Genomic DNA, 24,137 nt, shown 5'->3' with positions numbered 1-24,137 from the left:
TTCAAAGGTTGGACTCTTTTAAGAAGGCAGCTTATTTTCTGGATAAGTTAATAGCCAATTTCCATGGTCATCATTTATTTGGATAAAACGATGAAGTCAGGGCATTCTTCATCCTTTGATAAAATCAGAGAGTTTCGGTGAAATATCATTTAATCTCTCTAAAATATTTTAGTCTCCCAAAAGGGTGATAGTAAGTAAGGTATCAGGAAGCAAGGCAAAGGCAGATCATTCTACCCCTACTAGACGATTTTGATCAAATGAAGAGAACTCAGGCCCCGAACGTATTCGTGTTTAGTGATGAGGCCAAAGACTTATCCGCATCTTTTCGTGGCAACATCTGTATGTCTCCTCCCCTGGGCCCGGGTACCTAATCCAGGAAGAGCGAGAGAAGGGCAACATATGCGGAAGGCAGAAAGATGGATGCTGAACGGATAAAATCGGGGACGGCCCGGACACGGGTTTGCTAAAGGATGGGCCTCATCAGAAACCAGCTGTTGAAAGTTCAGAAGAAAATACAACAATGCAAGAAAAATTTATATTGCTGAAGAAAAATGCAAATATTTCTGTCGGATATATACAGGGCATTTTAAAATCAACCCTCATTCTTGAAATCGCGGAAAATAGAGGAGATACGAAGAAGTTGAAATGGGGGCCAAACTGCATAATTTATCGCTTGATCAAACGCTGTTTTCAAAATTTGAATATTCTGAGTACTTCCGTAGATAGTTTTTATCTTTTCAACGTTATTTGACAAGGAAACCCAAATCCACACGAACTTTTTCATTGCCACTTGTTCTAGGCTACACTATGACGTTTTCGAATTTGTCATTCGACTATTTTTCTGTCGAAACATCTAATGTAATGCTCATAAGAAAAAATTAATTTGATGATGGTAGCAGAAAGACAAAACGTCGGATGGCAAATTTTACCTCGAACCTTGAAAGTAAACGATTTAAGTATAGACGCGAAGCCATCGCGAAGGCCCTCTCAAATACACGAAGGGCGAAAAGAAATACAAGAAGACCGAATTAATCGAAAGAGGGAGTAGATGGTCTTCAAGCACAGCAGATGAGGATAGCACCAAATCAACTAATAGAAATCGAGTTGAGTGGATAATAGCAATTCGCAGTACTCTCCGACCCTGATGATACATTTCTTAGAGACAGGTTCTGGAGTAAGGAAAAGTTCTTTCATTCTGAGGTTTTTGTGGGTAGACGATTCGGTGAATCCCACCTTACCCGGCCACCAGAACACCAAGCGGGGTGCATTTTGAAGACATTCCTCGTGGAAAAAAAATTCAGTAAATCGAAGACTTGAGATTTAGGAAATCTTCTCAATGTGTCGTGTAACCACTCGGCTTCTTCGATTAAGGAATTTCAAAATTAGAATATATTCAGTAAAGCGAAAGAGAGTTTTTAATGGAGAGTGTTCGATGGAAAATTCGATAAAAATTTCTTCATGGGCATATGGGCTGGGCTATCACCGATCCCGTGTTTATCGACTCTGAAAGATAGTTGGTGAGTTAAGAAAACTGAGAAACAAAAAATGGTGCCTACATCGGATATCTCCAGTTAGTTTATGATCTTTTGGGAGTGGCTCACCAAACGTACCTTCTACTAGCCAGAGCAGATCACCTTTGAATTATATTTTTTTTAATATGGGTAGTAGCTGTTTTGCATATTATAGGACAGGTACCTATACTCCCGACCTCAAACAATAACTAAGTGAAAGTCATGTAGATAAATTGAACTTGATATCAGGAATATACAGATTTTAATAGATCATTTAAGTTGTGTTACTAGCCGCGGTTTCAAAATTATCCATTACCGGTTGGGTTTCATGTAAAAATACCGGGAAATACTGCTGGTCATCTATGCTCTTTGTTTTAAGGCGAGTAGCTTTAATCTGTTGAACACATGCATGACTGAAAAAACCCAAATGCTGTTCTCCAGTTTAGCAAATTCATGTTTAAGACTTTACTAGAACCTGATTATTATAATTACTTTAGGGCTGGTTTTTACAATTACCTTGATATTGTCTTTTGAACTTCTGCGGGAACTTCTACAGTTGATCCGTTGGTCAACTCCTTTAACCAGATAACTTCGCTGTGGGCATCAGGAAGATTTACTCTGCCTGCAAAGAAAAAAGTCACATAAGGAAATATATTTTCGTTCGAGGAATCTGTGGTTAACGGATTTGCCTACTAATTTGCAACACCCTGTATAATTGGCTATCGCGTCCTTGTTCGTGTCTTCGTGCATCGTGTCCGCATCGGTTAAACCTGAGCGATGTTATCTTTTGGTTTAGTTGACCTCTACCCGATAACATCCCTCAAGCTTGCAATCATAAACGTGTAAATCCAAAAAGGTCTGTAAGTACTGATTATTTTACCTCCAAAGGCTTCACATAGGAGACGCGTTGTGTCTCCAGCAAAAACTTCTTTATCTTCTGACACATACGTTATTTTGGGATCATCTGGCAATTTATCTGAAACAAAATAAGACAGTTATGAGCAATCGAAAAAAAAAACGTCCAAATCGCGTTTTAACAAGCATTAGCACAGAAAGCTGATCATATTACTCATATGACATAAGCACAATGCCCTGAGCGAAGAAAATAGTTCTTAGATGATGTCCATTGCCTCGCGGCACGACTGATCTAAGGCCTCCTGACTTCATGGTCAGGTAGTAAGTTTTTTGTTTCGACGACGTCTTTGTTGCAAGATTCATTAACGTTCTTTGTATACCTTATAATGTTCATTTGATAGTTAGCAATTAGACTTAATTTAACACTTAGGTTATATCGTTGAAGTAGAATAAATGTCCCCGGCATTAATGGTATCGCCTATATTTGTATCATGTCCGAGAAAGAAGGTTCTAAACAAAAGGAGTTAAATGAGTGATCTAGGTGTTTCTTCATACAAGTCGTATCAACACGTACCATTGTTGCTAGAGTACGGGTCCTTGTTCAACATTCGAATACATTTAAATGTGAAAAGCAGGTGCATAATGAACACTCGGTATTGAAACTAAAGCAATGATTTGCATACATTTACAAATGATACAATTTAATGCGTTTTAATGGACCTCGTTGCGGAGGTAGACAATTTACACCTACCTACATACATAGCCCAATGTAGGGTTTAACTTATGGTCTATTACCATATGCATTGTTCATTGCACTGTTAAGGGCGGAGTCTTGTTTCCTGTTCAATGAACATGTCAGAAAATTGTTTAATTCATACAGCGCTTGTAAAAAGTGTTGCAACAAGTTTATAACTTTAATGAACTTGATACTTTTTAAAAATGCTTAAACACGTATAATTTTATTTTTTAAAATGCATTTAATGCATTATTTTCGATGTTCGAATTTTTCACCCCCGTCCAGCTACCTTTTTACTTTTTAACGAAAAGGTGCCTATTGTAGTATATTAAATAAAAAGTAATTCATTAAAGAATACAATGGTATGCTGAGAGCTAAGATTGGATACACAGTGGCTTAAAAAATAAAATTAGTAGACTTAAAATGAAGCAACGCACTATTATATCAAACAAAATTGAAATTCCTAGAATAAATTCTTGAATTGGGCTCCAGTAATAATTTGGCAATGACTCAGTCGTTTATAGAACACTTATGAAATTATACAAGATTGCTTCGATTATTAATTCTAATTCCGTTTCAATTCTAAGACGTAAATCATCTTAATTTTGAGCTCTACAAACGGAACCTTTTAAGTGATATCCATCCACACGTTGAGTTTTAACGGATGTTGTGGATGCAAGAGTCTGAATTCAATGAGGATTGTCTGTAGACCCATAACGGCGATTATGTCGATGAATAGATAAATTTAAGCAAAATGTTCCTTCATCAAAAAAAAATTCTAGAGAAGAACCCACTATCCTGAATGTCTTTTTCTGGCATTAAATCACAGAATTCCATTCTGCGGTCAAAATTTTGAGGGGCAAGTCTTGGATAAGGGAAATTTTATATGGATGAAAATTTTCTAGTTTTAAAAGATTTCTTAGCGATTTCTTTACCCCAAACAGACTAAAACTTAAATTTTTTGCTTCTCAGATAAACGATCCCTTTTTTATATTCTAATTGCGGTAAATGCCTAACAACTGAATTCAACCATTAATTAATTCTATGAAGGTCAAAATACTTTGTATCTAAAAAATTGTTCACATTGAAGACGATTTGGAATTTCTAAGTTTTATTGTCATTTTTTTGCTCTTTCCCAAAGTGAAATAATAATGGATTGTCTATCAAGGAAACAAAGAATAAAACTTTAAATCTTTTTAGGGTATGGATTTTGTTTTATTTTTTAAAGGAAATCGTATATCCAATTTTAGTTTCGAATATACCGTTGCACTACAATGGATACCTTTCCATTTGAAAATAAAAAGTTAGTAGGGGTAGCTGGATAGGGATGAAAATTTTGAATTTCGACAATAACGCATTATATGCCTTTTTTAAACTAGAATTGTGTGTTTAAGCATTTTCTTAAAATGTCGGGTTTGTGAAAATTATAAACGTGGTGCAATACTTTTCACAAACGTTGTATATCAAATCTGAAATGCGAGTAGTACAGTGTGGGTATGCAGTAATGCTAACCCGTAACCCCTGTTTTATGATCTCCAATCTAAAAAAAACTTGGCCTGTCTGATCAACATGTGATTCAAAATACTGCAGTTACCTAAAGAAACGAGTAGTTTTGGAATATTGGAAAAAATCGATTTTGATTAATTTTAATAATTTTGGATATGTCAAAAGAGACGTGGTTTTACATATGGATTAGAGAGGGGTACTAGGCCTATTTAGGTCTGAATTTTATAAATTCCAACATTAATTTTTATTGAATTTTTTTAATCGTTTTCCCTTGATGGGTGCTAGATACGGAACCCCGGCGCTATACGTTTTCAAAGTGAGTATGTTTTATATACGCAATAAGATATCCTTCGTGGTCCAGGCTTGGCTTGCAGTCTTAGCAATATTCTAAGCCCGAATAAAAAAGGTGTCGACTACCAAGGATTCATTTCAGTAGTTTCTCCTGAACTAAATTAATTTGCAAGAAAAATTGCTGAATACACAATGGGATAAATGGATTAAAAAAAAATTTTTTTTCAAAGATGGGTACACTTTTTATCAATTTAGTTCATAAACCAATCAATAAAATAACGGGATAATATAATCGCTGGCAAAAGGCCAGTTTGCAATTTTACTTGCTTTTTCCCTGCCTTGTATCTACAAAACACATACTTCGAATTGCGCGCAAGCTCTTGAGCATCTCGTGGGCACCACACGCTGATCCTCAGTTTGATTTAAACAAATTTTCTGGGTTTTTCACGTTCTATCTCACTTAAAAGTCGGACATTCCCTTTAAAACTGGCCCACCTTGAACACATTTCCAGATAATTCCGTTATATTTTACAACTCAATTAACGCCAGGTGTTCTCCAACCAGTTCGTGAAAAAACCACTGTATTTAATCTAAGATAGCAATGGTTGATACAGTTTCCACGAACCAGGTTGCAATTAAACTTATTGTGACGCACCAAATACAGGCGGTACTATTCAGCAGCTTATAGCTGATCCTTGTTCCTCCAAATTAGCGGTTCTTAGTATGGAAATGTATGCAATCGCTTTACGGTGTAATGCGGTTTTTCCTATTTTCTTTTTGCTGTGTGTGTTAAAACAATGCAGAAACAAAGTCGAAAGATAAATGTGGTATTATACTATGCATAATTAAAGCCAGCTGCGTTATCCGTGGAAATTTCGCCAACCATTACCTAATATTAACGACTATCTGTGTATTGACAGTGAATGATAAACAATCGTGTATTGAAATGTTTTTATTGATATTAAGCGAAGATAACAGCATTCAACTTACATAAATTAAGTATCAATCGAACCCATAGGTCCGATCTTTTTTGATTTTGGACACTGTCCAGCTCTAACAGGGTTCAATTGATTTTTCGAAGAGGGGAGGGGCGTTTAGGGCGGAACAGTTTATCAGCTGCCTTACGAAGATATTTACATACGTCGTGCAGGTTTTAATAAATCAGCAAGAGACAAAAGTGGTGTGATAAATGAGAGAAAAAAACTTGATGCGAGATTTCTCTAATGGACGATCTCTAGAGGGATTGAAGAATTAAACGTTGAAAAAACAAATGCGTTTTCATCTGCTTTTTTGATATGTTACGGCCTCAAAAAAATATATTTATTTAGTGTATTGAGAAAAATTCTGGTGCTCTTTGAGCTTCAGAGTGGGAAGGCAGAGGGCTCTGATCAAACTCCTATCTACAGTTGAAAACCGAATAGGTATAATTTTTTAGCGATTTTTTCCTTTTCTCTGTGATCGACTGCAGTTGAATCGAATGGATTCGAAACCGTTGCAGTCGAGCACATTACAATAATTTGCGTTCTGCTTCACTCGAAATGCCTTTAACGATGGTTAAAGGCGATTTCGGTGATTTGTAAGCATCTGCTAAGTCACGTCAGTATGTTTTCTCTCCATGCAACTGATATTCCGCTTTTTGCTGGAACCCTTCATAGTTCCATCTAAGTAGCATTGCTGATGGTGTCCTCACCATTTAATCTCACGGAAAAATCTGTTAGTGAAGCATGTGGTATACACAATAGAGTAGATGTAGGTAGGTATTATATTTGCCATGCACGCAGGTAATGAGACGCAATCGAATATTCCAACCAAACCGCACTTCCCACGCATTTCCGGTCAAATCGGCCCCTTGCAGGACCGGCGGTTGCCAGAGGCGGACGTCAACAGTGGGGTTTTTGATCTTTTTCGCAGCTGACACTTCAGAATTGCTTGTGCAATAGCCGATATCACCTTTGTAGAAACGTGCGTAGGTTAATACTCAATTTAATTTTCATACAATGAAACTTACTAAAAATTCCCAACAGGACCGAACTTAGCCGGTTGATTAGTCGTATACAGGACGATTCATTAACAATGGAACAAACGAAAGCTAGAGATACTACATATCAAATGATGACGATCGGCGATATTATGCCTTATCCGAAAGTTGGTAGTTTCGGATATATCCAGGGTGTTAAAAAGTTAAAATTTGAATTCATTTTTCCAGTTTTCAGAAAAAATCTAGGTGAATTGAAAATTTGTGAAGTAGTGTTTTTTAGGTGACAAATAAGATAGGTTTTGCAATTTTCGCATTGCTAATAGAGGGCAGCACTTACGGTCAATTTTTCAAAATTTGCGGTTAATAAGTTTTTACCCAGTATGTCTAACGTGAAATTTGATCCTAAATTTGAAAAAGCAACCATTTCTCTATTAACTATCTATTCTTGTTTCATTTCAATATTTCGATTCAATTTCGAGAAAAATCTACTTACTGAACATTATCTTTAAATTTGAGAAAATAAATTAAAAGCGAATCAAACCAAATGTATTTTTATGTTTTATAACACAAAATTAGACAAAGGAAAACTTTACAAATTTTCAAGTGTCTTATCTAGATATTTTCAGAATGATGGCGAAAAAATGAATTAAAATTTTACCTTTCAACACCTTGTATATATTTGAAACTATCAACTTTCAAATAAGGCATATTCTCTCCAATTGTCATCGTTTAACGTGTAGTATCCTCTGCTTTCGGTTGTCTCATTGTTAATGAACCACCCTGTAGATTACGTAACGGTAACAGCCTTCAGCGAAATTCTTGGTTACTATAGAGTTAGCCCCGTGGAGAATGCTAGGAAACCCACATATAATATATATTGCAGTTGTCAAAGTATTTATTAACTAATTTGTTTGATTGCCATGTATTTTAGAAGGGGCACTGTTTGTTCGTTTCAGCTTAATTTTGGATGCGTGTTAGGGAAACATTGCGTAAAATTTTCAAAATAATGGGCGCATTCAGGGAATTGACATTGATCAATCGCTGAAGCGCTTGAGGCTTCAGTTCCCTGACTACTTTTTATCGGTCCATTTGATTTGCTAAGAAACCGTTATTTTGATTTTGTAAAAATTGAGGACTCAAAATTCCAACGTAACACATTTTACTATTCCATCACTGCAACCCCTGCAATAAAACGCTACCGTTCCCTTAATGCGCCCAATTGCATAAACTGGTGTTATTTCTGGTTTTTAAGATCGAAAAAATATTTTGGTAATAATGAGCAGTAATTTCGAACAGACAACCAGAGGAAGAAATATAACTTTGTTCGGTCCTGGTTAGCAATTCAAGTAGGTACACATGACCGCTTTTTATCAACCAAAGAATGCGTGGCTGCCATTGATTGATACTTATTTGAACGTTGCCTGTACAGGAAATCTACAATATAATTTATCATTCGTTTAGTTTTTGACGTTATGAGTTATAATATCCACTTAGTTGGCAACTATAAGAGTATTGAAATATACAAGTGTGTAACACCTACGATTGTATATCAATATAAGGATACACAAAGCTATTCGCTGAAGCACCAGAAATTTTTTCCTTAATGACTTCCCGTGTTCGCATAAAAATGTGTTACGGATTTAGCTTACGCATAAACCATTTTAGATAATCTTTAAATATAAACATTTTTTTCAAGGAAGAACATTTTTAACAGCCTATAACTTGATAAATGGCTAATTACAAATTCGCCTTAAACTAGCCGTAAATTCAAACAAGCAATTGGCAAAGTTGTTATGAAAACATTACCGGACAACGAAAGGATCTCTATCCTTCGGTGAAAAAAGTACCGCATTTTTATTTATAGTTTTAATCAGTAAACATATCACATTGTATAAATATAGTCCATACACAAACCACATAGGTGGTAATTCAAAGTAATAGAAATCCGGTTTTTTAATCGTTTTGCTGATTTGAATGAAACACATCATAGGCATAATATGATCCAATGTTGATCATTTTTTTAAGGTAAAAAACCAAAGCTGTATAACGTGAATTTCCAGATTATTATTCACGCTCGATAGTATTTGTTTCTTATAATTCACTCCCTCAGCCTATGCAAAAGCGTCCTTCTATCAAATAGCCCCAAATAATGCTTATACGCATTGTGTTATTAATTTTTTAGTGATTTGCAGCTTAATTGAGTAGAAATTCTACTTGAAATGGATTATGTGCAATTAGTCAGACTTCAGAACCAAACCAGATGAAGCAACATATTTGCAGATCAAAGAAAATTCCATTAATTGTGGTTCCTATTGATTATTGAGCGACTTTAAGCTTTATCTGAGTTGTCGGGTTTATCCTCATAGGCTGTACATAATTTTTCTAACGTTCTCCAAAATTTTTTCACAATCTACGAACTTTACAAATATCGATGAAAAAAAACCCTATTGGCGCATCACAAAGAGCTAAGAATTGGTCTTAGTATAAAATCTATACTTAATCTATACAGCATTGTTTTGGAAAATTCATGTGCGAAAATCGCCTACGTTATCGACTTTTTTGCCATTTTAAATCATTGCAAGTCCAGTATTATCATTCAGTGACATATCAAAAAGACTGAAAAACACAAAATTTCTAATTTCGAAATAATCACTAGGTTCACTCACTACCCTTCATTGACCACTACAGCTGTGGGTAAGGCTTTTCGGATAAAGTCTACTTAGATTCCACATAAGTATGACGTTAAGTATAAAAAAATTAAGTTATTACTACTCACTTTTGTAGGTGTGCGAACAAAACCCAATAACTTACCAAAAACATTAAGGTTGATGGTATGTGTTTGCATCACAGTCTCGTTTCTTAACAAACAACTGTAGACTCCTGTATCGCCGCTTTGAACATGGTGGGTGAAGATGGTTTGGTTGGCATTTTCAGGAAATATCACTAGTGTGGAAAGATCTAGACCCCAAGGATACGGCTGGCCATCTTTAAACCTGAAATAAATGAATTAATATATACTACGTGTTCTTTCCAAGTTTAACAAATAGAATGACAGTTTACCTAATCGAAACCGGATGAGGTGGGGGTGTCATTGCATAACTTGTTACGAAATCAAAGCAATCCGTTATATAAATCGGTTAAAAAATGGGTGTACTAGCAACAGTGGTTGTAGTTTCACAAGCATGGAGCGCAATAGAATTAAGTTAAAAGTACTGTCTTTTTCTTCAATTTTTTCCTTGTTATCCCTAACCTGAAACTCGATAGGATTTGACAGTTTTGTGTAACTCGTGTTAAACAGTCAGTTCAAATTAGTACAAAGAACTTAAGGGCACATTTTTGCGGCCATAATAAGCCTTTCTATCCGCTAAACAGGAGTGCGCAAGTGCGAAGGTTTCGATATACAAGGCGTTAAAGTATGGTCATTATCAAAATTCATAGTTGACTATGATTACGTCGTTCGAAACTTCTGTGGGTTTCCTGTCGAGTTTGTCGAAATCGAAGATTCTTAGGAACAATGCGGACAGAAAATGGATTAATACAAAAAATACTCAATTTTATTAAAACTTTGAAATTTTCAAACCAGACAAAACGTACTAACTTTCAGCTAAACTAAATTTGCCGGAAAATGTGTAGAATTGTCAAACTACGTCATCGTAATCTATCATGAATTTTGATAGTCACAAAATTTTAACACTCCGTATATCGAAAACGAAGCGTTTGCGGACTCACGTTCATGGGAAAAAAAGTGCTATTTTGCCCTCAAAAATTCGCTCCTACATTCTTTGGGCTGAGTTTTGAATCACGTTGTATTACGATACCTCAAGTCGATCGTCTGGCTGCATACTGTTCGTTGCACAAAATTATGAAATTCCTAAGTGATCGCACAAACATAAACGTTTCTTTTAATTTTCCGCAATTAGTCGCAATATCAAGTTTCAAATAACTAAGAAATTCCGTGAATTTCTTCATTTTGCAAATAATTAGAAAAAAATTATGTATGAAACTCGTCAGGAAACGATACCGAGTGTACGACGTTGCTGCCGCAGTCAAGTCCAGCCAGAATCGCGATCGTTGCACAATATTCCGCATTTCCTACTTGTTCCACAATTAAACACTATGACTTGAGGAAAACTTTGAAGAGTGGCGTACTTAATTTAATTGTTGTTCGATTTGTTAAAACAAATTACAAATCGCCTCCAGTGACAGGTTTTATAATAAACTAACCTTGCCTAATTCGAGGATGCCACACAACATTCATAATTGTAATGGATTCCGCGAAATGTATAATTACAAAGTAAACTGTGGGTTATCATGGGTCATACTGCATAAATATACTAAGGATTATATAAAGTCGTGTTTTGTATTTAAATATCTATGTCATGGCGATACTAGAGGCTACTGAAGCTTGTGTTGAACGCATGAAGTTTGCTTCGCTGTATGTGGTTAAATTTCCCTGTTATGTCATACTACGTAACGCTCGATTATTCTACTACATGACGCTTATAAAACCTGTACATTCATTAAGCAAAAAGACTACTGCATTGTCTTCCCCGTTGCATCGAAGTCCTTTCACTTATTCAAGTATCTTAATTTTTTTCAGCTATATGAGCACCATCTCCCCTCATTAGCAACAATGACTCTGTCGTCAGCAAATAAAATATCTTACATCTTTGTATATTACGTAAGACAAGCAAAGTAAGTGATCAGACGTGAAAGACTTGAACTGGTTAGGATTGGCAGTAAAAACCACATCGGCTCGTGGTTAAGTGTACTTTTGAAGGGTTGCAGTTGTACAACTATGGACTCTACTGCTGATTATCGGGATCCTGCCAAGAGGTAACTGCGAGTCAGCAACAGATTGAATACCTGTTAGACCCTATCACAGTTCATCAAATGGTTCATTTTGCCTTTTAATCGACTACATAAAGTACATTCTCGTCTCCCTCGCGGCCTCCCCACGAAGTGCTGCTTTAAATGAGATCTCGTTTTCACCAGTTGGTGTTCGCGGAACCATTACTCGACACCTTCTGTTGCAAGTGTAATGTAGCCGTTTAATGAGAAATCGTCACGCTGTTTTCTAACATCCTCCGTGTACATACATCGATGCATGTTATAGCCGGCACGAAAAAAATTAAACAATACACTTCATAACTGTGCGACTAAAGTGCCAATCATGAGCAGCAGAGTGCGTGGTACCGGATTTCGAAGAATTTACCTTGTATCAGGGTCCTTGCCAGCAATGAATTTCAATTCAGGTTCATAACTTTCCACGTTATAGAAACATTAAGCACGTTTTAGGTCAATACCATTACTCCAAAACTGGAATGTTTGCGTTCACATTCCCAGCCCTGCAACAGGGGCAGGATCAGACATATTGAAATGGGCTACAGGGGAACACATGAGAATTTCGGAAAAACATCCCTGATTTCTCGTCAAGATTTTTGCCCCGTTTAACGCAAAAACTTATAAATTCTACCGTTCTGCATTATTTAGAAACAGTACAGGGTGAGTCACGAAGTTGCAGTTATGTCTTTCTCATGGAATGACAAACTTTCTATGACGTTTTCTGGTATATGGTATATGGTATCATGGCGTATGGTCGAACAACCAACCAAAGGAAATATTGTAAATGAATGTTTTTCTCAGACTTCGTACATGCATGTTTATTACAAGAGTCTCAAAAAAACTATCAAGTTAGCCCCCTGGGCTGAGATGCCGCAGTGTGGGGTACCAATAAATCTTCCGCGACTTTACAAGCTATCGTTAAGCTAAATATAATTTTCGCCAATAAATTTCTATTTATACAGAGCGTGCACTTTTTCCCCGAACCCTAATTTGTGATATAGCCGTCATTGGAATGAAAGCTAATAGCCCCATAAAGCAAAGCCCGTAAAGACACCGTCATACATCGATTTTTGTGATTACATGGTTCTCTTATTAAAAAGCAATGAAAGACCGTGTTTGTTATACGTGTTTGTAATTTAAGTGGATCCCTACATATTATTGAATTAGATGGGGGAATCCTAACTTTGATTACAGCTATTAAACTTATGCAGAATGGGTTTTTAAAAAGTATAAATATCTTTAACGTTAATATCTTAAAAGTTATGCCGGTAATGGAAATATATAAAAACACGTTTATCACTCTATGATGGGGAAAAATGATTGGAAGGAAACGAACTCACTACCTTTTACCAAATGCACCCCAAGTCACTTTTTTTAAATAGCCGGGCATGGTTGTGACATATCGTCGAAAAGCATTTTCAACGAGCTTTTCAATGGTACCGTGCTTTCTGGGATTTTGCCCTCAAATGTATCCGATAATGTCTAAAATGCAAAATCCACGAGTAAGACATCTAGGCATAGAATTAAATGGTTTACAATTAGGAGTAAATAATGTGGTAGACGTTTTTTTGAATTTCTCCCTTGCTAGCATAATTTTCCAGATATTGCCACGTATACTTAAAAAAATCCACCCTGTATATCCGCTTCCTAACGCTTTCTAATATTTTTTGTCTGTCTGTTGATATTGAAAATCCATTAATTCTAAAAAAGTGCGTAAAATTGTCGTTTTGGCGAATTCTCCATAAGTTCCATTAAATTTCCATTTTAGTAATTAATCACGTCTACACAATACCAAATATTTCCGTTCAAGTTCCATCTGTTTCCATCCCCCCTGGAGCTACCAGCACAAATAACAATGCATTGTGCACGTAAACTGCAATTAAAAACGGTCATAAAACGCCGATTTGAACCGTTTAAAATGAAATTTTACAGTCGTTTTATTTATAAGTTTCACAGTTAATCTTGTCATAACCCTGATTCGTGGAATATTTATCGTCTCACGGATTTCGAAGAGCCAGATGATGATGATTCATCCCCAGTTTGCATTTAATTAGTGATTTTTATAACCATTCTTTTCTTCCACTCAAAACCTTAGGCTCCCGAAACATTTTTACATCTAAAAGATTTACTTGCGATTTAATTGTCCATGCAGGCCAGTTATGACCAAGTCAGACTTGTCTGTAAACACTTGAAGTGGTGACCCGGCCCGTAAAGTCACTTTTTTTAAAGGATTTTCCCACACTTGCATATATACATATGCATTTTTGTCCACGTGAAAACCAAAAGGAAGAACGACCAAATGCAGCTTTGGTTTGTATGTTTGGCATGTGGGCAAAGGTTCTGCTTAACCAATAACATGTTCGTGCAATTTCTTCACAATTAACACTTGAGTGGTTTTGAGTGGCAAAACTGTCCTCCAATCTTCTAAACATTTGCAACTTAGGTTCACGTGGTCCTTTTTTTTTATCTCCAAGGCAAAATCGATATTCCATTACAGCCTAAAAACCAAATTCCCAACATTCCATTTTTTTACACCTTTTTATGTCTGGTGCAAGAAACCAAAAGATGAAACCTAATAGCTCGGCTCGGCAGAAAAATTTGGCAGGTAATAGAAGAAATATGAAATTACAGGTTACCCTGCTTCAGCAGGTAGATTAATCATTGGCTTTTTAAGTTGCCAAAAGGTTCGTCCTTCTACTTCTAACGTATGTATTTTCACAGGTGCTTCTTTGTTAAGGTATTTGTCGTCCAAAAATGTGTGGGTGGATTCAAGTAAAAGGTTACAGATGACCTTTGAAACTAAAGAAGTCTGATGTACAGATATATGTATAGTATGTCCATCGAATCTGATAGTCTTCGTTATAGATGAATAAGAAGCAGAGTTGGAATGTAGTGATGCCATTATGGCTCGAAAACCATGCAATCATAGAACTGCTCCATCTGTTGTCTGACGCTGATGCGTCACAGTCCTCTATTCAGTTGTATTTTGGAAAATCTCAGAAAAAAAAACCTTCATCTTAATTTATTTCCGTTCCATCGTATCTGGAACGAGAGGATTCCGGAAAATGATCTATTAGGTAAATATCAAAAAATTGGTAGTAGACTTATTATTTGTAGCTTGTACACCAAATACGTGATGAAACCAATAAACACAAAGATTCGTCACGACGTTTTTATTTCCACTGGAAGACTTACCTGAAATAACCTGAACTAACCTGACGTTGACGTTCGATTCCTGCTTCGAGCATGCCACGAATTTTTTCTAACATATTGCTATTAACGTAACTAGTTAGGAAATGTCTTATGCAAGTAACAAAATTCTACGGGACGAGCGAAGTAAGGTCCCGCAAAATGGCACGAATTACGCAAAATAGCGTTTCCTAATGATCTTCATACAGGATTTTTGCTCTGCTGATTTCACAAGTAAATGGCACTATTGGAACACATGCACCCAGGGCCCTGTTACCTACCTCTATTATTACTGTCCCATTTGGTAACAGATTTATAAAATGAAAGAACCTGATTTCATTATGTAAGTAATCGCGAAACGAAACCTGTTCAGTCACTGGTATCAGTTGTTTTAAATTCTAATTTGTCAAAATTAGAACGGGTTCATATTAGGGGATTCTGGACCTCTATTTGAAAAATCATCAAATTTAACACAAAAAAAAACTCAAAAAGGACGGTAAGAAAAATAGAATTGCAAGTATAAGAAGGTAAGAATAATTTATCATGAGTTTACAGATTTGAGCCATTTACAATTTCTCATAAAGCTATTGCGCTGTAATGTGTTAGTCAGTATTTAAGGTCCAGTAAAAAGACTTCAACATTTTTAAACCTACAAATAAATGTCGAATTAAAATTCCTTTGGATCTGATTTTACTTAAACTTTGGTGGTTAATTGACCCGACAAATCCTAGAACACAGATCATCAATCAAATCTTAATACAGGGACTTCGGCGGGCCCCCAAGGGCGGACCGCTGGAAATTTCAGCTTCAAATTACATCGAGCTCTTGTATGATGGAGAACCACATATTAAAATACAATAACAACCACACAATAAAACGGTTTTGAAACTTATTTAATTATTTATAAAATACAGCGAAAAAGAAATGCATTGTAGATTGAGACAATTTTTGAATCGAGTCAAAATTTTCCATATAATAAAGAGTGACGATTTAGAAAAAAAGTCATGTTCAGTCTTAAGTATTGAAGTGTCAGAGACAGGTCTTGCACGACATCATTTGGTTAGCTATCGGTCAGAAGTTCTATGGCAATTAACGAATGCGAAGTTATTTTTGTAAAAACTTGGAAAATAGCATTTATCGATTTTCAACTTTTTTTTGAGATTATGACATTTAAAATATGACATTTTTTCCACTTTTGAGAGTCGTAACTGTCAAAGTTGTATTGAAATAGTTTTTACACATGTCTATTTATTTTGAAAAAGAGTCAAAACCTCTAATTCCACACGCGTCAAATATATTGACAGATGTCAAATTTTGTACTTGTATCTATTTTGAAAGTTATTATCTCGGAACGGGCTGAACATCAGAATATGTTATATTTCACGAAATCCCAGAAAATTTCTCTTTAATATAGATATTTGACACACTTCTGAATGGTTATTATTTTTTTGCGATTTGTATGTAAAGCTGCCAAAACACCGTTTATAAGTTTTAGTCTCTTTTCGCGAAATAACTTTAAACTGTAATTACTATGAATACACAAAACATAAATTTCTTTGAGACATTTTCCGACACTAAGCAACTAAAATTGCCATAGAAAAAAATCTATAGATTCTGAGTTTTTTACGTGTCGATATTTAAATTTACGTTTTGTATCGGTAAATTTCTCAAAGAGATTATTTTTTTTAATAGAAAAGTGTAGATAGAATAGGAATTATCGGAAAAATCGGGAAAATTTCTGAATTTTAAACAAGGACCATATAAATTATAGACTGTGTTTCTTGTATGTATTTAGATTATTTGGGTTATTGCAATTATATTGTGTTTTAAAAATGACTTCAAAAAAGAGAAAAGTTTTGTCCCCCGAGGAGAAAGATAAAATGATTTGCAGACTTGAAGCAGGTGGAAACAAAAGTGCCATCGCAAAGAAGTTGCACTTATCGCATTCGCTTGTTTCTACGATTTGGAAAAACAGCGAAAATATCAAGAATGTGTTTAATGAAAATTAGTTTCTAAAGAAAAAATTTAATCATCCCATCATGGGGATAAAAAAAAATAAAAAAGTAAAGGAGCGGCAATAAGGGGTCCCATAATGCAGGTAAAAGGGAAACAGTTTGCCAAAATAATGAACAAAGGCCCGGAATATTAAATCTCCGAAAGTTGGATTACACGCTTTCGATAAAGACATAAAATTATGCATGAAAAAATTAGTGGTGAAGCTGCTAGTGGACCAGTTGCAGCAACGCAATAATTGATTTATTGCTGTAGGCACAAATAAAATTAAAAAAAAAGAGCAGAGCGATGAAATTATTAATGCAGATGAAATTGGTCTTTTCTACAAATTGACTTTGAACAAAACATTGAAATTTGAAGGAAAGAAGTGCACAGTTGGAAAAATGTTCAAGGAAAAAGTTACTTTTTTTGTTGATACCAATATGACAGGACCAGAAAAACGTATGTCGATTGTTATTGGAAAATTAAAAAATACCGACTGCTTCAAGAACATTAACGTTCAATATCTGCCACGAAATACCACATCAGTCATGTAGCATCAAATTAATGAAAGTTCATTTTAAAGAGTTCCAGCTCATGAATATTATTGAAAACGATCAGCAAAACAAAGCGTCATTAATTTTTTGAATGCAATGCGAATGATTTCTAGAACTTGTAACAAGGCATCACCCTAAACAAACACGAATTGTTTAGAGTGATTGAAGAGGAGGACGATCTTCCTTTAGCCGAGGTGGCAAAAAGAATAAATAATGATTTTGAAAAAGAAAATGATGTGGCTATTGGTATGTTAAAAGAACACCTTACATTGTCAGATGAAATATGGACTGTTTTGTAAACGTTGACCTTCACTTGGAAACAAACGGTGTTTTATCTGCCGAACGAATTGCAAGCGAAGTGCTCAAATTTCAAGAAATCCACGATGGAAGTAAGGAAGACCTTGGGGGTGTTGAAGATTTTACGTCACCATCAATTGTTCAAGCCCTACAAGCTGCAAAAAACCCTGAATAGTTTTACGCTGTACAGTTATTTCAGCGACAAAAGGCTTCTAAATGAAATTAGTTCCATGAAGAAACAAGTTGAATTGATTTATTTTAACTTACGTTGCAAAAAGCAAACAAAAATTTCAGAATATTTGACGAAATGTTGAGTATTTACCACATATACGAAAATGCAAATAAGTCCGAGGGTATTTTAAATTATTTACGTTTTATTATGTACCTGTTATAGTTTTTACTCTTTAAAATAAATTTTTGTGTTTTTTTCACATTTCTTGAACTAAAAAAAAAAACAAGTTTTTGTGTAACGCCGAGTCGGTATAACGACCCTCTTTGCCCGGTCCCCTCGGAATCGTTATATTCGGCTCTGTATGTAATTTTCAATTAGTTCAAATGGAATTGATAAACAACCACATCAAATAAATTAAAGCCCCCCACGTGCGTATAAAGCGGTGACACGTAAACTGCTTTCTATATTGTGGTACCTCTCCCTTGCACTTATCTGTCTTGAACTGGTGAGAACTTGTATAAAAGCTAATTTGAATTCCTTGTGGGGTTGTGCCCACATAACAAACAAAACGAGCTGATGGTAATCGCGAACCCGGTCTGTCTGGTACCCATTTTCCATTCAGAATTAAAAAAGAAGCGCCATCGTACACCAATTTTTTATACGTCCTTTTGGGTTCTTTAATGGAGTGGAATGTGTGTCTGGGACATAAAAGATTTGCTTTTGCCCGTTTCCGACCATTTGTGGTGGTCAGTGGCAATTTAGGTTTTGTCGGTGTTTTTCGTATTAATTTGTTTTGTTGCTTCTTTTGTGGTAGTAGCCGGAGGTGTCCTGGGTTGCAAGAGTGAGTCGTCATTGGGTCGAAAAAAGCATGTTCATGAAAAAAAGGTTTTCTATGCAAAGCGGAGCACTGCCAAATCATTCCGTTTCTCTCGTTGGTCGCCATGACCAAAGCTTTCTCATTTTTAATGTTATTTGTTTCTCTGAGCCTTCTGCAAAAAAAGCCCCTTTCTTCTTTGTACTCATCTAAATACACCCACCAATTCTAAGAAAGTATCGTTGACAAATCCACTGTTTGCTTTCTCATCGTATTTGCAAACCGTAAACTACGTTTGTTTTTTCGTTGCTCGTTCAAATACTCTTATTTGCCCCGGCTGGTCAAAGCCTTTGCCGCCATGGGTCATCATTAGCCTATCAACATAATCTTTTGTTTCTGCGCCTTGCACTGTTTGAGATCTTAATTTAGGACGTCCATCCGAGTGCAACGACGGATTCGTCATGAATAATCATGATCGTAAACTTCTCAACTATGTTTTCAAACAGAAAGGTGACGCGCCAGTTTATTTGTGGATTTATTAGGAAGATTCCCCGTCGGGTTAATGATAGCATTAGCTTCGCTATTTAAATGCGACGCTAGCAAATCCTACTTAAAAGTTAAGCAAATAGTAGTGCACTTAACTGTTTAGTTTTTAGACTCCATTAACCTGGGCTTATTGGATTAAATCACTAAACCCTTCAACGCGTCCCATTTTTATACTTTAACCGTCGTTCCAGGAAACTGGCTCAAATTGCTTTCTGGAACGCGATTAGCGGTGCGATATCTTGGAAATTCTCCGCGTGTCTGTGCCTATGCGGATAATACAAAATCAGTAATGCCAAGATTTTTCCCAAGAAATGACAAACGGGTATAATTTTTGCGTTCAACGAAAGGAGGAACAAATTATTATGATTTTCATTGAATTAAAATCGAAGAAGTGGTGTTATTGCACCGGGCACATCTACTGTTTTCGAAGTGCTATAAGCAATTTAACACGGATTGTCATAGATTACGCAGACTCACCAGGTCGAGCGTACTACTAATGGCGACCTTAAGAAGAAATTGCCTTTTTAGAAGGAAGACGCGGCATTCTGTACTATATTCAATGGAAAAACATAGTTCTGTTAGTTTACAAGTGTTCTACGTGTGTAACTTCTGAGAAGCGTTGAGCTTTAAAATTATGCAAATTTCCTACAAGGACCGTCTGGCTGAGTTTCGAAAATAAATCGCAACAAGCATCATCAACTTTATTTTTCTAAATGCAGCCCTGGCGAGTTTTTTTTGTCGATTTTGAGAGAACGTAAACACTTTGAGCAACATATTTGGTGTGACAGTTGCGAAAGCTTCAGCTCTCCTTCGTAGCCTTTTTTCGTCTCAAGAGCATGTCGATAAACATGATTTTTCCGTTCACGAGATCCTCATGCTGGACATCCTCATCTTGGACCCGCTGTATAGCGGAAAAGTCTATAATCAGCAGCATAAGCAGCAAAATCCCTTAAAATCATTTTTTACGTAAAACAACAATTCAAATCCTTCCTGGCTTCAAAGCCTAATTAGTATGTAATTAGCTTAATATTGCCGTTTCAGGTCTTATTACTGATATTTATCTTTCATAAAGATATGTTAAGATGACGAATAGTTGAAAGATGTGGTAATTTGCGAGTAACACGAAGGCTAATTTTAATGTCGGAAACACTCCTGATCGTAGACTTTGAACAGACATTCGAGTTCTGTTCAAGCTTGAAAGCTTGAAGCTACATATACAATTATCGTCACTTCTTAAAGGTAGATAAATTGTAATAAATCTAAATAATTTTAAATGCGAGCCAGATAAGTATTGTGCTGTACGAAGAAGAGTTTGGTGGGAGAAAAAGATCAAAAGCTAGTCTCGTAGAATATTTAAGAACTTCCGATCAACTTCCAAGGTTTTGATTGTGCTGTGAGGAGTTTGAGATTAATTTTCTAGCAATAGTAGCAAAAGTTGACTGACGAAAATAAATTCTAAAATTTTTGTTCAAAAATCCGAAAGCGGGACTGTTACGACGCTCTTTTTATACAAGCAAATGTTTCTTCTAACAAGCATTAAAGGGAACAACCCGAAATAATGACAACTAGCGTGAAGTACCCCAAAGCATCTAAAGTCGGCCCGAAGGAGTCTCTTTCCACCTTTCCTTCCGCCCAGAACTATTCAAGAGTACCAATTCACGAGAAACGAGAACTTCGGAAACGGGAGTTCCTCTACTGTGAGCTCACTTCTATCCTTTATTCTTAGTTATTTTCCGGTAAAGATACACACTTTAATAGTGAGTAATTCCCTCAACCTTTCGCAATTCTTCTCGCCTCATTTCATAGTGATCCAAATCAAACGCATTTGAATAGAGTGTGATTTATTAGTTTTTCATGCTTTATATGATTAATTGATATGGGCGTGGATTGAATTTTTCTATTTTTTAAATGAATTAGAGTTTCAAAGAATTTCCGTTTAAAATATAATCCAGCACCAAGATTAGCCCTTCCCATTTTGAAGAAAAACCTCCAGAATGTAATCTTGTGGTATAAGTAGCAATTTATTTATCAGATCTCCTGGTCACCATAACTGGAAACAGCCTGACGGTTGCGGCTCGGAAAGACACATATTTCGTACACGATTACTTTTTTCTAATAAAATAGTATGATGTATAAGAGGAATCCCTCAAAACCACAGCTTCGAGATAAAAAATGTATGATGCAATTCATCAAAGGCCTTCGAGATATCTAAATATACCGCAGAAGTCTGAACATAGATCTGAGCATCATCATAAATTTGGTGTTTTTGTATGATTACATAAAAGCTGATCGTTGACAAAGTGATGAGATATGAAAAAAATATGGTGAAGCCATAAGTTTTGCTTTCATACAGAAAGTAGTAAGATCTTTGCGTGGTTATAGGGATAAGAATCGATGTGTTGTACCTTAACCTTAAATGTGCATAACTATATTCTTGTGAAAACTCTACATTCAGGTGTCACTATAACCCCATAATGAAATATCAAAGAGGCATAAAAAGCATTATTTTCGTATTGTCAATATGTTTATGTTATAACAAACGAATAATATTGAATTTATTCCGCTATACAAGGTTAATAACAGTTCAGACACATAATAATAATTACTAAGTGTCTGCAAAAAAAATAATTACCGAATGAGTTTTGTAATTATGTTATTTTAAAACGTTTTGAACGCACTGATCTGACGTCTTTACATTTTTGCTTCGGTGACAAATATCTACAACGTTTTCAGCATCCTTGTTGAGGCTGAGTCCTAACTTTTTGTGAGGTTGAAGGTTCCACATAGCAAAGTTGCATACCAAGTCGTACCACAGATGGTAATTGGGGTTCCCCTGTGCGGCGCGGCATTTGAGCTTCGACTAAAGCTTCACCTATTTCTCTAATAAATGGTCTTTTTCCGTGCTCGTCGGCTTTAAAATAACTTGAATTTGCGTGATTGAAGATAACCAACCCGTTTACAGTTATTATATTTGTCATAAGATAAGAAATTACCATTGGCCATCTTCGTGTTAATCTCCGTACAGGATGGGCGAATTTTGAGGTTTTTATAGAGAATCTACGAAACAGTAAGAAGGAGAAAACAACTAATAAAGCATTCTCGACGTATTTTTTGAGGCAGATTCAATGTCGGTTTTAATTTTTCTTTGTGTCTTGTCGCGCTATAAACAAAAGTTCGATTCATGGCATTTTCGAAAAATCTTCCTGATTTTCTTTATTTCGCTAGTTACATAAAAGTAACTTTTACGTTGTTCAGGTACTTTTTTGAGTAGATCACAGCGATAGAGAAATATTTTTTCCAAGTCCACGGCTTTTAGAGTTACAACATAAAATGGTATTTTTTTAAAGATGGATCATATTTGTTTTTGGCATCATTAAAAAGGTATTATTTTCTGCTTAAAATTATTTATAACATGTAGGGTGTCGTATTAATTTTACGTATCTATTTTTGGAAAAAAAAACATCTTTTTCGATAGATTATGAGTGACGTAGAGAAACAAAGGCGCACAGCCAAATTTTGCATTTAAACAATTGTTGAATATTTTATTATTATTATTATTATTACTATTATTATTATTAATATTATTATTATTATTTTATGTGTTTCAGTTATGGGCATCATTTGTTTCTCTATGTCAATATCACAGCCAGCTATCGCAAAAAAATGTTGTTTCTAAAAATAGGTATGTAAAATGAATACCAAACAATCCCATTTCTATACGAAAACAACTCCATTCCGAAAAAAAAAAAACAACATTTTGGGGTCAACGATGATTACCAAGGCAAAATACATTTTTTGTTTGCTTGTAAACCAGTTGAAATTTGTGCTAATTGTGCTTGTACGTAAGTACAAGAGTGCAGGCAGTTCATTTTTTAAAACTGTTAAACGTAGGTTTCTGGGTTAAGTAAGCAAACGGCGGGGGAGGGCGAGGGGGATTAAATTGACCCCAATAATGCGCTCCAAAGATTAATGATGCAGGATCGGTTTTAGTGAAGCATAGATAAAACCTACAGATGTCCTATGCATATTTATAAATGCATACAATTCGCTGCAATGAACATATATAAAATTAAACCATGTGTGCGGATATTATTAATTTATACCCTCCTACTAACAATAAGCAACGGGATTCCTCGAACACATCATCAGTCAAATTCAAATAGCTTTTGTTTCGAAGTAACAAATCGACAAAACTATCACGGTCCGGTCACACAAAGGGAAAAATATCAAATTTTGCAGAGGCTTTGTTGAGGGATATTTTTAGTTTGGGTGACTACATATAGCAAATTACTCTATTTATTGTAATGATTTTTCAGCAGTTCAACCAATTAATAGTACAGGCATCACATAAGACAATAACCAAGAGAGAACTCTTAAAATAACTGGAATAGTAGACGGCAATTATGGGTACTTGCGTGGACAGATAAGAGGAGAAATATTTTTCCGCGGTAGTACTGTAAAGTGGCCATTTCTATTGGACTACTTTTTGCCGAGAGAATCCTCTATACTTCTGGTCTTGAGCAGTTTGTATATACATCAGAGAACCGGTAACTTTCAAAGATCTCAAATACATCATCCTCCTCTTTGAATGAAAAAAACAGGCGTTGGCAATTTAAAAACGGGGTCATTCTACTCCTGGTTGAACAATCAACCGAAGAACTACTTAACATTTTGTTTTATTGATTTTCTGGTAGTCATTTCAGATCGATCGAAGCCCACAAATTATATAAATAAATTTCGAAACAAGCGTCGCTTAAAACCCATTGAAAACCTCTACTGCTTGTGGATTTGGAAAAAACTGAAAATCCCAAATAGAATTCTCCTCCACTATACCACAATCGCATGAAA

General features: G+C 35.6%; 1 protein-coding gene across 1 annotated transcript in view; it reads right to left on the bottom strand.

Moving 5' to 3' along the window:
* LOC136339014 (single Ig IL-1-related receptor-like) overlaps window positions 1-24,137 on the bottom strand; it is a 43,776-nt gene that overhangs the window by 6,673 nt on the left and 12,966 nt on the right. Inside the window, exons 2-4 of the mRNA XM_066281912.1 lie at window positions 9,689-9,870; window positions 2,392-2,487; window positions 2,028-2,133 (exon numbers count right to left, since the gene is read on the bottom strand). Coding sequence (XP_066138009.1) covers window positions 2,028-2,133; window positions 2,392-2,487; window positions 9,689-9,870 — 384 coding nt within the window. The remainder of the gene's footprint in view (window positions 1-2,027; window positions 2,134-2,391; window positions 2,488-9,688; window positions 9,871-24,137) is intronic.

Source organism: Euwallacea fornicatus, chromosome 5 (genome assembly GCF_040115645.1).
Source record: "Euwallacea fornicatus isolate EFF26 chromosome 5, ASM4011564v1, whole genome shotgun sequence".
NCBI lineage: Eukaryota > Metazoa > Arthropoda > Insecta > Coleoptera > Curculionidae > Euwallacea > Euwallacea fornicatus.
This window is presented reverse-complemented; position numbering and strand designations above follow the sequence as displayed.